This window comes from Diplotaxodon limnothrissa, linkage group LG23 (assembly GCF_057381915.1).
Source record: "Diplotaxodon limnothrissa isolate DT_005_m linkage group LG23, D_limnothrissa_male_GT1.1, whole genome shotgun sequence".
Taxonomy (NCBI): Eukaryota; Metazoa; Chordata; class Actinopteri; order Cichliformes; family Cichlidae; genus Diplotaxodon; species Diplotaxodon limnothrissa.
Window position 1 is genome coordinate 11,079,320 of NC_140617.1, and position 14,027 is coordinate 11,093,346.

The 14,027-nt window shown below is 43.7% G+C and overlaps 1 protein-coding gene across 1 annotated transcript; it reads right to left on the minus strand.

Moving 5' to 3' along the window:
* Positions 1–1,661: 1,661 nt before the first annotated feature.
* Positions 1,662–13,516, minus strand: rorca (RAR-related orphan receptor C a). Its single transcript, XM_085349020.1, has 10 exons — positions 13,266–13,516; positions 8,018–8,103; positions 7,769–7,910; positions 7,211–7,651; positions 6,983–7,104; positions 6,186–6,318; positions 5,750–5,857; positions 5,469–5,579; positions 4,616–4,728; positions 1,662–4,493 (listed from the first exon to the last, which is right to left on the minus strand). Exons 1-10 carry the CDS (start codon positions 13,270–13,272, stop codon positions 4,332–4,334), a joined length of 1,425 nt encoding a protein of 474 aa, XP_085205146.1. The 5' UTR covers positions 13,273–13,516; the 3' UTR covers positions 1,662–4,331.
* Between the last annotated feature and the right edge of the window lie 511 nt (positions 13,517–14,027).

Sequence of the window (14,027 nt, forward strand, 5' to 3'; positions counted from 1 at the left end):
CCAAATGAGGAAAAAATAATGTGTCTGATAAGCAGTAAGTTTACAACGCTACTACCAAATATTATATTAAATTTAGACAGTGCACTTGTTTATGATTCAAACACAAGTATTTCTGATTTGCTGTACATTTCCATGCTTGTACTGGGATGCATTCTATTCAAGTCAAGTCAGCTTTACTTGTCCAAAGTGCTGAACAGAGGGACAATGTAGTCAAAATAAAAGAAAGAATTAAAATAAATGAGATAAAAATTTTTTTTTTTTTTTACATCTATACATGCATATATGTGCACATACATATACACACACACAGGACCACACATGGACATGAATACATATATACATATACACATGCATCCATCATCCATCAAAGACAGAATAGACCAGCATCCGATTTCAAAGTGATCTGAAGCCTGTGAAAACAAGGAGGTTTGATTTAAAGATTTCCAAATAGGAGGCAAGTCTGTTCCAGAGTCTCGGGGGAGCGGCGGCGAAGAAACTGTCACCTTTAGATTTTATTTGGGAGCGTGGGACCAGTAAAATCATCTGACCGGAAGGCCGCAGAGTTCGAGTGGTTAATGCGGGCTAAGAGATCTGAAATGTAACCTGGAGCCAAGCGTTGGAGAGCTTTAAAAACAAATAACAGAACCTTGAAATCGACTCTGTACTTAACTGGCAGCCAATGTAAAGATGCAAGTATCCGAGTAATACTCTCTCTGGTAACTGTCAGGAGCCTTATAGCTGAATTTCGGACAAGTTGCAGGTGGGACACAAGTTTCATTATATAATTTTTCAAGGGGTCTTATATCTGTTTTCACACTTATATGCTTTTCATACAAGTTTCACACAAGACAGATACAAACTCTATAAGATTTATATATATCTTTTCCATATGGGCAGGGTTGACTGACAGAGAGTTACAGGAATTAAGACGTGCCAAAATCTAAACATGGATAACTGGGAAGTTGGAATTGTTAATGATTTCTCTGCTGCACGTTTGGTGCGTTGGTCGTGCCCTTTGACCTACAGCCTACATTAAACCCTGGGTCATTATGTAAAGCTCTGTATTATATCAGTTCTTTGTTTGTGGTGCACATTTTTCCATCACCTACTCTACAAAATACAGAACAGTGTAAACATCTTCCAGCTCATGAAATACAGCTGAGGAGATGCCTCTTAAACATTATTGCACTTTGCTTTCTATTTTGCTTCTAAGGAGGTTGACTTTCTTTTTTAAAAGTTTTTAAACTGGTCTTCAGCTGTAGTTCTCCAGCCCCCTGCACGGCTTTCAAAGCTTCTCTTTCCACATCAGCTACTTTGAGCCCAGTCCTTGGACCTGAGCATTTTCAGAAGAATGTTTAGTTTGTTAAGCCACCCAACAACCAACCCAACCAAAAACTTAACAAAGAAGCAATTTTCTTACCAGCAGCTTGTCACCAAAACACAAAATCACAACAAACTTTCTTTTTAATTGCAAAAACACTTTTATTACATTCTTAAATCCACATATAGTATCACCATTGTGCAATAACACTTCACTGTGTTAAACCCTAAAGGGCTTTATATTCATGACATGTCATAAATTATTCCATATTAAAATCTATATTGATTTCATAGTTATAATCTTAAAATAGAGTGAAAATATAAACAGAAGGATCATGACAAAGTGAAAGTTTAGGGCGACATGTTTAAAAACGCTCTTTAAAAAAAATAGAATTACATCTCTCCAAGACAAAAGGACACTAAACCGATGAGAAACAAGCACATAAAAGGATAAAAATTTAGAAATGAAAGATCACAACAAAACCAACACAAGAATCCGAGATTATAATCCATCTTTTATATTTATATGTAGATATATATATTTATATATATCCTATTTAATCTACAACTCAAAAAAAAACATTTTGCAATAATGATATTAGACAGGGGTAAAATCTTTGATACTTCTGTAATCAAACATTCACAAGAACATGTACTGTACACAGTGATCAAGGTTTAAAGGTCTTCTATGTTGGTGCAAGGTGTCTTGCTAGCTAGACTGACTGCAGACACTGTAGGACAGAGAGCCCAGCTATCTCCCTGAGTGACTCTAAACAGAAATGCGAGTGTAGAGCGTAACTACTGCCCCCCGGACAGACTTTAGGCCTGCAACCTCACAAAATATACTCAATCTTATGAAGTTAGCGCGTCTAGCGTTTTCAGGCTCGACGCACAAAGTATTGCACTTTGTTACAATCTCTAAATGCCGTTCGGCCATTTTCAGCCGATCTGAAAAGAAGGTGGCTGTGTATTTGGTACATTACATTATAAATAGCGTTACTTGCTGTGCCGCAAGGTCAACTTAGTCAAAGTGCTTATGAAAATATTAGCTATAGTACACGGCAAAAAAACAGCTCAATGTACTGAGAACGATGGGAAAGACAACATTGCACAATCCCACAATGCCTCTGTCTTAAGTACCAAGACAACAGTAACACCCCCTTCATACTAGCTGACAAAATATAGTGTATGGTGAAGAGCACTGTCCCAGCAGTGCAGAGCAAACCTGGCTTACATTTTTATACAAAAGCAGACATCCAACATCTGTCGCGTGATTGTCTTAAAAAATGCTCGAAATAGAACTTAGAATTACAATTTCTTCACAGCCTTTTTAGGATATTGGCAGAATGGATGCTCCTTTGTTTCTACACAAGTCCAATACATTCCCCAGCTATGAAGACGCACCCTCTGTCTGCAGAGTGCGTCTCCAGGATTCAAGATAGATCTGTATCTATCCCGGGCTTCCTGGACCTAAGGGCATGAGTTGCTCTGACAATCGGAGAGGATGTCCTCAGGGCAAGCACATCCAGCAGGTCATTTGCACTCATTTCCTGTCCAGTTTTAAGCAAAAACACAGTACATTTTGAAACAGTTAGCACTGGTGTTCAGATTTTAGCACTAATTGCTGATTTCTAATACGAAGCAGAAATAATAACTCAGGGGGGTAGCTGATGGCTCTGTCAACCCTTTGCTGTGCCATGTAGTGTTTGAAAAGGGTGAGGTAGTAAAGGAGTGGAGAACAAGAAACAGAAGGGTGAATTCTCTGATCAGAACGCCTGCCCGACCCCACAGCGGCGAGGACCTGAGCAGAAAGGAAATCTTCTAACACCACCATCCACCTACCTCCAACCATACTGGTGGTGATACACTAACTGTCACATTCAAGAGCTTTCTTTAATCCCGAGTCTTTTGAACCTGTGGGTGGCGACGGTAAGGAGGGGATCCTCCGGGGGGCACGATAACCTCTCGGGGGCTGGACTCTGGGCAGCGGGAGGGTTTATTTAGTGTTTCTCACTGGTTTAGCATGAGCGCGAACCCGTAACATCTCGTGCCCAGAGGTCATTTTTTGATTCTAAGGAGGACTCGTAAGTGCTAGTTTACATTTTTACATCTCAGCAACAGCCTGTCTCTCTCCGAAAGACCCACAATAGCTCTGTGTGCGTCTCTCTAAGTGGCATTCGCAAAGGGAAAAGGTAATAGGACTGAGGTCACTGATTAGATTAAAAAAAAAAATAGAGAGATCACTCAGTGTCTGAGGGTGTGCTCATAAAAATACCTACGACATTTTCAGCGTAAACGCTAAGTTTTGTACTCCGTGTGCAAGACTTTCCAAGTGCTTGGCAACAGAGACGCTAAATGTTCGCCCATGACCCACACAGTTTAAAAACTCTGTCTGCTCGAGAGTTTGATCATGGTCCCTTTAAACAGTTTGTTCATATGTTAGAAAACTGAAAAAATATGGGTGCTACCAAAAATACTTAAAGAAACAATTAACAGTTACTAGACTGACGATGGAAACAGGCATCGTTACTGCAAATCTCCACAAAGTAGGTGAGGATTTTAGGTATGTACATTCTATATCAAGCGCAGGGCTGTGCTGAATGGTTCAGGGAACGGGAGGTACATTCAACAATAGCTTACAGGAACTGTGAGAGCGGCGAGAGTCCAATTTATTAGAAAAGAACTCAACCTAACGAGAGGTTTAAGGTCTTATAGAAAAATAATTTTGAGAATACAAAGAGCGTAGGCTACTTTTGAATAGTTCCTTTAACTCCCTAAAAGGAGGTAAAGTGCATGGATTACCCAGCAGCACTTCCTGTCGTGTTAGGTTTAAAGGACTGGCTCGCAGAGCAGTGAGAGCCAGAGGTGAGAGGAGTGTGCGCTAAAGCGTAGCATGCAGGATTGTCATTGAGCTGCTGGCTGGTGTTCCTTCAGCTGGTTGCCACATTTGAATCTTCCTCTCCCTGCACCTCAGTGTCACTATATGACTCACAGCACTTAGCTAAATAGCCCTAGCCCTCTGTGGAGTCTGGGAAGGTGAGTTCACTGCCAAAAACCTCCCTATACAGAGGAGGGAACGTATACGCCGTCTCTGGGTGAACCAGACGGAAAAACTCCAGTTTGTCAATGTGAAGGTTGCAAATGGACCTCATCGTGGGAAGCTTAGACACCATCTAGAAGAGAAATGTAGAAAAGATTAAGGATTTAAAGTGGACACAACTTCCAGTAAATGTTAAAATATTAGGGTGTTTTAGCCAAAATAATGGTGATACAGGAGCTGCAGCAGGCTTTGTACCTTAGCCAGTTTCTCCTCTGATGTTCCCTGTCGCTGTAAGCAGCGCTGCAGAGCCACGTAAACCTTCTCCTGCAACTTCTGGATCTTCTGAACATCCGTCAGCCAGGGTCGGTCTGAAAGAGAAGGCAGTCACATCGGGTCATTGTTTGGATCTGAACCCAGTAAGTTTTAAATGTGTAACTACATATAAACAAAACATGAAGCTTTTTACAAGTAGTTTTATATTGTTTTGCTATAAAAAAAAAGTATATATATATAACTGTCTGTGTTTTACAGGACTGCACACCTTTTTCCAAAACGTGAGCTTTTATTGACTGTTAAACATCCACAATTTAACCACAGTCGCCATGGTTTCAGTTTCACTTTTATACTATGATACAATGATGATGTAGGCGGGCTGCAAGGTAGGGGTGAAGATGAATCATTCATTCATCAATAGTATGCTTTGGTAAAAGGCCAACAGTAGTTTTCAGCTTGTGCCAGAACATTTAGCAAATTATGGGGTTTATAAATATCTTGTGAGCGCTAGTACTGTGAGGTAAATTTGAACTGCATTGAAACCTGTTCAAACCCAGCATGCAGACACAGTTCTTATGCTACATTTGTAGGACATCCGGACAGGTTCATTCATTTTTAAGGTAAAAAAAACAAAACAGGGAAGCTTCAATCAATCAAGCAATCAATCCCCAACAAAAAGGTTTATAAGTTTACAGATCCCAGGCAGAAAACCTGTACTGACCCTTCTACGTGCATTAGAAAAACAAAACCAGAGCATCAAGGTGGTACTCGGACGCACCGAATATCAGTTACACCAGTTTAGCATGTGTGAGTGGGTGATTTCCTGTCATCTCACCTGGCGAGAGCAGCACAGCAGCACTGAAAAGAGCAATCTCCTCGTCAGACATCTGTATACGGCTCAGGCTTTTAGCCAAGTCAAACACCGCATTCACAAGGTCGTCACAGCCTTCGGGGACAGAGAGGGAAAAAAATGGCATCAGAACAAAAATCTAGTGGCTGTGATGAGAACGGTAAACAATTTAAAAATGACCTAAAATCCTCCGCTCTTCCCTTCATAAAAGTTGTTTGGAGAGAAAACTAACAAGCCAGGAAGAGACCGTAAACGTGTGGACTCACCAAGAGCTTTGAAAAGCTGAGGAGTGGAGAATTTTCCATCAAAGAGCATTGTATTATTGATGGGGTTGTAGGCCCGACACATGCGGATGAGCAGGACGTCCATGCAGCCTATTGACACAAACAAAAAGCCATTCAGGATAAACACATTCATACTGAGCAGAGATCAAACACGATAAAACCAGTTACCACAGTCACATGTTCGGTTTATTTCATTTTTCAAATAATCCCACATGTGACTGACACATTAATAACAACAACAACATTTCCAGTAAAGATGCTCTACTACAACAATACACAAAGGCGAAGATTTAGATTTACACAAAACTACACATAAATTATATTGATTTAAAATGCAATGGGACCACTTTGAGCTGCGATGTTCTGATCTGAGAGAGCTAAAATAAAGCGTTTGTGTTTGTGTGTGTCATGTACTGACCTGCTTTGAGGAGGATAATCTGATCATTCTGACAGAGGTCCATGAAGCCAGAGATGCGCTTAGCAAACTCCACCACATACTGGATTGCATTGGTGATGTGAACGGCACACTGTTGCCAAATCGCCTCAGCTGACTGCAAGAGAAAGACAAACACAGGAAGGCCATCGGATTAAAGCAACACATGAGACATTAAACAAGTTGTTTGGCATGGTTACAGTTTTTTGGGGGGGGGGGGGTTTCGGTCGTACAGTGTGGTTTAAAGTATTTCACGCATCTCGTGTGAATCTGCAGTGTCCATCTGTGGCCTTCCTGTACGAATGTTCAGATTAAAGCGACAACGAAGAAAGGAACATTCCAACAAGTCGTACCTCTGATTTCTGCGCTTTGTAAAAACTGAAAGCATTCCTTTGATAACCTTGTAAAGGACAGTGTGAGTTTACAGAGTAGGATTAACAAGCTGGAATCACGCTGCACATCATTTTTGTCCCACTGTGTCAGATTAGCTAATTATAAAGTCATAAAGTCTCACTGTTTCTCAACAAACAGTCGCTCGCTGACTTTCACAATTTGCACGGAGGCCGTGTGACTGATTTCCAGGGAAAACAATGTAAACGCACAACGGCGGCTGAAATGGTGCGCACGATACCAGCTGTGTTGTGTTACTCTGTTTTACAGTTTCACCAACTTCTGCAAGTTTACAGTTGGACTCGCAGCAGCAACAAAAAACCCACAAAAATGACTCTGCACTCGTTTAGGTCAGCAGCAAATTTGTCAGCAATAATCTGTCTAAAGTTTACCTTGGTCTGGTATGAGCGGGTCTCTTCTGGGCTGTACAAGGTCCACGCCATTCTCTTGAGCTCCTCCGAGGTGTACTGGTTCGTCTCGATGTGGGACTTGACCACATTCTGGGCAACGCGCTCTGAACCAAAAGAAAGTCTTACTTTAGTTTCTGTTTTTAGATTTGCAAGAGCATTCGAGAGGTTTCTAATATTCATGAACGTCTTATTAGAGGGTTTGATGCTGACCTATCTCGAGCAGGGAGCAGCCGTCAGGCAGCGGGTTGAAGATGGCGTGTGAGAAGAGTCCAGAGTCATGCAGCAGCTGGTACTCATGCTTGATGCTGTGGTTTCCGTCACCAAAGTCCAAGCTGGTCTGCTCTGGGGAGCTCTGCGAGGAGGAGCCGCTGCCTGCACTTCCTCCCATCATATCCAGGTTACAGTAGTCTCCTCCGCCATCGTCCGGGGTCAGCGGCAGGTCAAAAAACAGCCCCTCCGGCAGCGTTGTGATGTCGTCCAGATCGCTGAGCGTGGCGCTGGAGCCTCTCCTGTAGGTACGGCCATGGTCAGCCGTGTCGCTCTTCTCCTCGCGGGAACCAATCCCTCCGCACTCCTGGGACTGCTGGTGCTTCTGGACCTCTGCGTACAGGCTGTCACGCTGCTTTTTGGACATTCGACCAAACTTTACAGCTGCAGTGGGGAAAAACGAAACATTTAAAGGTCTCGGTAAAACAAGCGTTAGCGTCTCACCACTGTGATGGGCGAAAACTGGAGTGAATTAAATACAGATCTTGTAAGCGAACTCACCATCGCGGCTCATGCCCAGAGCGAGACACTTCTGCAGCCTGCAGTGTTGACAGCGGTTACGGTTGGTCCGGTCGATTAGGCAGTTCCTCTGTCGCGAGCACGAGTACATGGCATTGTTCTGCTGGCTGCGCCGAAAGAAACCCTGCAAACAAAAGCAGACGTGAGGGGCGCATCTGACAAAACGCATCGACACTTTCTAAAGATCAGCTCTTCCTGTTTTTAAACCAACTGCTGATGAATGTTGCTCACCTTGCAGCCTTCACAGGTGATGACACCATAGTGAATCCCTGATGATTTGTCCCCACAGATTTTACAGGGAATGACTTCTATTTGAGCTGCAGAGAGAGACAAGTGCAGAAAAACGAGAAACTATGAAATCCACATTCACAGGTACAGATTCATCAGAACAAATGTGACAATAACAGAAATATGATACAATTTATACAGAGTACACATAAAACACAAAACATAAAAAAGGACGTAATCCATCACTCGTTCATCGTTAAAATCTCTCAGCGGGGGCGACGCCTGAAACATTAACCTGTTTTCAGCAAACCTGTTGCTCTGCTCGCGGCGTTTCTCAATATTTTTTGGACCTTTTATTAAAACAAGAGTTGATCAATTATTTATATCTGCTTTTAACTGTCAGAAACATTTTTTTCTTTATGATTTTACTGGCAAAATCGAATTGGTCACATTTATAATAAAAATATCAGTAAGTTTCAATGAAAATGAAAGCGGATTCAATCCTCTGCAGAAAACCCAGAACAGAGTCTGCTTTTTAGGGCAGTCATGCTGAATGCAGGTATTGTCAGGCCTTTACTCCAGGCTGACATAACGCTCAGCTTTTTGAGATCGAGTGGCGGCCGTGCATAGGAGACTTTTTGGCGCACTTTTCCTCACAGAAACTGGCATTGCATCATCTTTGCGGCACGATATTTGAAATGCAGCGGATGAAGATGAGACACATTTGTGATTATGTTAGGAGGAGAAGGAACACAAAAGAAACGTACACAGTACACCCGTGGAGTTCACTGAAAGCCTGAGCCTTCTTACCGAGGAACAGGCTGTTCTTTTCATTATGTTGTTTATCTAAGTAGCCGGGCCTCCTTCGAGCCCAGAATAGCAGGTCAATTGCATTAGCTGAGGCCCTGGGTTATAAAGTTTCACAGCTCTTTCTTGCTCTGTAGCTTTTCCTCCAGGTTGAACACAATGTTAGCGGGTAAACAGCAGCTATTACTGCCACGCTGACTGTCGCCGTGTATGCTGTGTGCAAAATCCCATTTTTCTAGGGCTCTCAGGCGCACCAAACAATCCACTAAACCACCTTTGCTGGGTCACAAGGGGCATTAGGTAACCGGTAAATCACACAAAAGGATTTAACTGGTCTTCAGAGCTTTTGAGAAAATTGCTGTTTTCTGAAGGGGCTGATTTAAACCACTCACAACCAATAAATTTCATGAGTCACTCTGCGTGGGGAGAGACCTGCGTCACACACTGAGGCTAAATTAGACGGATCGGTGACTGACATCCTGCAAATCTTGACTTATTGCCTCATTAATTTCCCCTTATTTTTGCCTTATAGAGAAGTTTTGTGTGCAGCACAGGTGACATATCTTTAAGGATCTGGTTTATCTAGAACGAGCTAGACACTGAAACGTAAGTGTGGGATATAAATAAATAAAAGGCAATGGAAAAAAAAAAGTCCCATTCTCCACTGCTCCCTTTATCGCTCCCCCCTCAGAGCCTTACCCCGCCCTTCAGCCTGTTATATAACTGCATCTGGCTGCATTCCACGAACTAACTCATTCAAAGGTGGTTGTCCCGGCAACAGTGTGACGAAAGTCCCACACCCTCCTGCGCTCCTATTGGCTTTCGAGGGAGAAGTCAGGCCTGTGAGTCGCAGCCTCACCTGCCAGTCAGCTGAGCGGCACAGCCAAGCTCAGCAAACAAGAGCTGCTCCACTGACACAGTTTCCCATTCAGTGGAGGGGAGGCGCCTGCGCTGGCAGCCTGCAAGGAACACAATCCTGCTTCTGGCAGGTTTTAAGGTGGAATCAGATCTGACTCGGTCTTTAAGTACAGGCGGGGTGGATTCCTGCTTCTGGTTTAGAAAGACAAGGGTGTAACATTTGATTATAGAAGGAGACTAGACTGAAGACACAAATATCCAACTTATTTCCAGCAGCATGTCGTACAGTAAAACGCAGGCAGACGCAGCAAATAGTAGGTCTTAACTTGTTACAGCATGTCAGGTGTTTGAGTGAAATCGCATCTGACTTTGAGCTTGGCCATAAACCTATTTTTACCCTGGTGCAGAGTGGCTGTGCAGAGATTTCCCCTGCTCTCAGGGGCTCTTTGCCAAATAAACCAATAAATGTTGCATAAACTAAAATGCTGCACATAAGTACACTTGATTTTGTGTAAATACCAGCCTGTAGATTAATCATGCCGAGCCCTAAAGGCTAACACACGCTGCTGTGATTCGTAAACATGTTGCTGTGCAGGACGGGTCTGAACAAGAGCGTCTTTATTCTCGCCCTGTTTATTTCTCAGCATTCATTTTTGTTCCAGGACCAAACAAAGAAACTCCTCTTTGTTTCAATGCCAGATTGTATGTTTAAGCCCAGAAATCTGTGTGTTTTTAGACACAGTCACATTAGAACCTAATATTAGCTCAGTGATCAGTGGCTTCAGTACTAACTGACACCAGCTGTATAAGTGAAGCTTGATCGAGCTCAAATATGTAAACTTTTACCTCACAGGCTGTGCTACCTGTGGCTGTGCTACCTGTTGGAACCTCCAATTCAAAAAGAATTATTCTTCCATCAGGTTTACGGCCTTTGAAACCTTCCAATTCAAAGAGGTTTTCATGTAAAAGTCTCTTTTGTGCCAGTTACTCAACACTTCTTTCTTTGTCAGCGCTGTAAACAGTGAGCGAGGCAGACTTTGCCCTCTTATCCCAGCTAATCAAATACCGTCCAAGGTCCTATTTGCCCTAGACTTTACATTTACCTGACATATTGTACACTTAACCCATAATCGAACGGGTATCCGGGGCATGCGTGGTATAGCACGGCATATGGTTTTGTGCAACATAGCATGAGGACTGGTTGCCATTGAAGAGCTTGCTGCAGCCAGGTTATTCAATTACCCACTTTCTACAGGTTTCCCATTGAGGGCCCCAGTGGCCACCTGTTTTCTGTACAGCTCCGGTAGATGAGGAGTAATGATTGCCTTTTCTCTTCTTCTCCTCCCACTGACCTACCTATGGAGCACAGTGTGGCCTGACACTAACCCCGAACATTTTAAAAATGTGCTGCAAGCGTAATAGATTGATCTGCGGTGAAATGAAACATTTTATTGCACACAGAGGATGTCACACTCCCACAGTACACTTTTTCTTCTAATTATCTCAGATTTTCAGACAAATGTAATGAGACACATCTGGCTTGAAGTATAACCAGCCTATCACTGGAAGCCAGCCACGTCAGTGCATATACACAATGTGCCGTACACAAGCCTGTCTGCACACGTCAGCCTCGCCAGATTAAAAGGGTGTTTCTCTTCACGTTTTTACACTGGCTGTATTACACTGCTAACAATTAAACATTTAAAGTGATTGCCTTAATATAAATATTTGCACGCCTTCATTCTACTTTTTTGTTTGCCTTGTATTAAATAATTATATGCTGAGCACAGTGCTGCGTCTGCCGAGAAAGCGGGTCTCTGTAATCCCGCACCATTGATCAGAAAAGATAAAGTGCATTCAGCTGGCTGTGTGTGTGTGTGTGCGCGCTACTCCAAGCTCAAACCCAAGTGGGCCTGTGCAACACAAGCAAAGACGGACTGAGGAATTCGCTTCCCAGCATGTAATCGCGCTCGCTGCTGCAAACAGCAGGAACAAATTCAGGACTGTGCAGAAACAATCACAGTCACCTTGAATTAAAATCTCTTTACGTCTGTTCGCATGTCTGTTATCTGCTTTCACAGAAATGCTTATCGTGTATTAGCACACCTATCAAATGATAATGGATTATGATACTTTTTACTCTAAACAAATGTTAAAGAGAACAAAATGATATTTTTAACACAGTGACTGCAGAATGAAGTGCAGTCATAACACACACAGAGCTGTCACACTGTGCTCACACAGCAGCCTGCAGGTTACACGAAGAGTTAAAGCTTTAGATAAGAGGACTGGAATCTTAGCATGCAGTTGTCAGACACAAAGGGCACCTTGACACATACAGTAACTTGCTGTGAACTTCCCCAAGGCTGCACAGCCCACAGATAGTGGCTTTGATGCTGAGCTCAGCACAGCAGTGTCCTTGGACAGCAGAGACGGCGTCCCTCTTTACTGCCACCGTGCCTTTGATTGGGGGGCGGGTAACTGAGCTCAAATGCAGCGGCACCGAGTATGAAACTCTCTGCACCCACCCGCCTCAAACTCAGTTACACTCATGACTCTGGAAAAGGCCAAATTCAAGTGCACTTTAAGATCTAGCTTACATTTGTGTTGTGAGTGGCTGTGTCTTGTAACCCTGCTGTGTCCATATCCTGCCTGTCACAGCGGTGTGCATGATGGTCCAGCATCGCAAAAGCCATTTGAAACGGGCAAAGTCAACTCCAAACACAACACGCACATGAGAGGAGGAGACGCGTTTGTGTCCCATTATTTTATCTGCAACTTTGAAGAAAACTGAAACTTTAAAGACAGCAGGCTGTCCCAGCTCAGCTCCCATCCGATGAAAACATCCCTGAAGGAAATGATCGACTGTGTTTTATTAGTCTGACAACAGTATCGGTGTACACGCACGCGCACTCACGCACGCGCCGTAATCCTCAATGACAGAACTAGGTCAATGGAGCACCTCCTCTCTCTCTTTCACAGAAAAACCGAGTCTGAAAACACAAAACTCTCTGATTTATGAATTATAGGAAACACCGGGACAAAAGAGAAACTCAAACAACCTCCATATTATTATCATTATTATTATTAGTAGTAGTAGTAAACTGTATCACACAGCAGGCAGCTCTAACATGTTAACAGTAAAACTACTTCTAAAGCGTGTCTGTAAGTATAAACAGTAGGAAGGTTAATAATCACTGAGAGCTGATGCTGGAAATAACGTAAACAATCCTGGCTGCAGGTTTTTGTGCAGCCACGAATCACTCCGCTCTCCTCCTCCTCCTCCCTGCCTCTTACATAACCGGAGCCGCTCGCCGATTAGATTTCCTCTAATCACGAATCCCTGCTCGGATCCGCGCTCACGGCCATAATCTATGTTTAACACGACCCTCTTTTTAAAATTATATTTTTCACTCTTTGTGTCAAAAGTGTGCAAACGAGCCTGGCAGTCTTTGAAGTGACAGCTGGTAACTTCACGTCCGATCAGCTGCGCGTAGTCGGAAACTTTCTGCGGCCGCTAGCGCACGAACAAACATGCAAATACACCCAAAAGTCACGTTTTCCACAGTAAGAAAAGAAACCTCACCTCTCATGTCTGCCGTGGGTCTAACCGACTGTTGGGGTCATAAATGTCCGCGTGGAAATGAAGCCAAGGAACTGTGACAGCAACGCGCACTTACTCGCTCCACACTGGAAACCGTCACAACAACGACTCCTCATATGAATCCGTAACCCGCAAGTGTGTGACAGCACGCCTCCGCTATGTGCGTTCTGTTTGCGGGAAACTCCAGGCCTGCTCTGCGCTCTGCTCCTCTCTGCTGCGCGGTTCGCTCTAACCTAGTTTCGGCGCGTGGACTACACATGATCCTCATCCCGCGGCCCGCCCGCCTCGTGCCCAGAGAGCTGACGCGCGCTCCCCCTCCCCCTCGCGCTTTAAGGAGGCTCTCGCGTGCGTGGGAAAGTGTGGCAGTGTGTCACTTCAGACCGGCAGCAGACCAGCGTGGGAACTGTTTACTCTCCTCCTGCAGACCTGCGGCACGCGCAGACTGCCAGGGAGGCCCCGAGACCCCCAAGACCCCCCCATCATTGAGTGTGAGAACACTCAGAGAGCAGCAAACACAAAAACTCAAACTATCACAGCTTTATTAGGTATATAAATAATGACACACACACACACACACACACACACACACACACACACACACACACACACACACACATATATATACACATATACATATATTTATTTTTTAATATAGTTTTCAGTCGTAATTTAAAGTAAAGCAGCATAACCAGCCATCCATGCAGGATATGCTGGAGCGATGTAATCCTGGGTCTGTCCTGGGGC

Coding starts and splice junctions, on each gene's coding strand:
- rorca (XM_085349020.1), bottom strand. Junction 7,911..8,017: donor TCACCTGTGAAGGCTGCAAG/GTGAGCAACATT, acceptor TTTTGTTTGCAG/GGTTTCTTTCGGCGCAGCCA. Junction 7,652..7,768: donor TCTGGGCATGAGCCGCGATG/GTGAGTTCGCTT, acceptor TCCCCACTGCAG/CTGTAAAGTTTGGTCGAATG.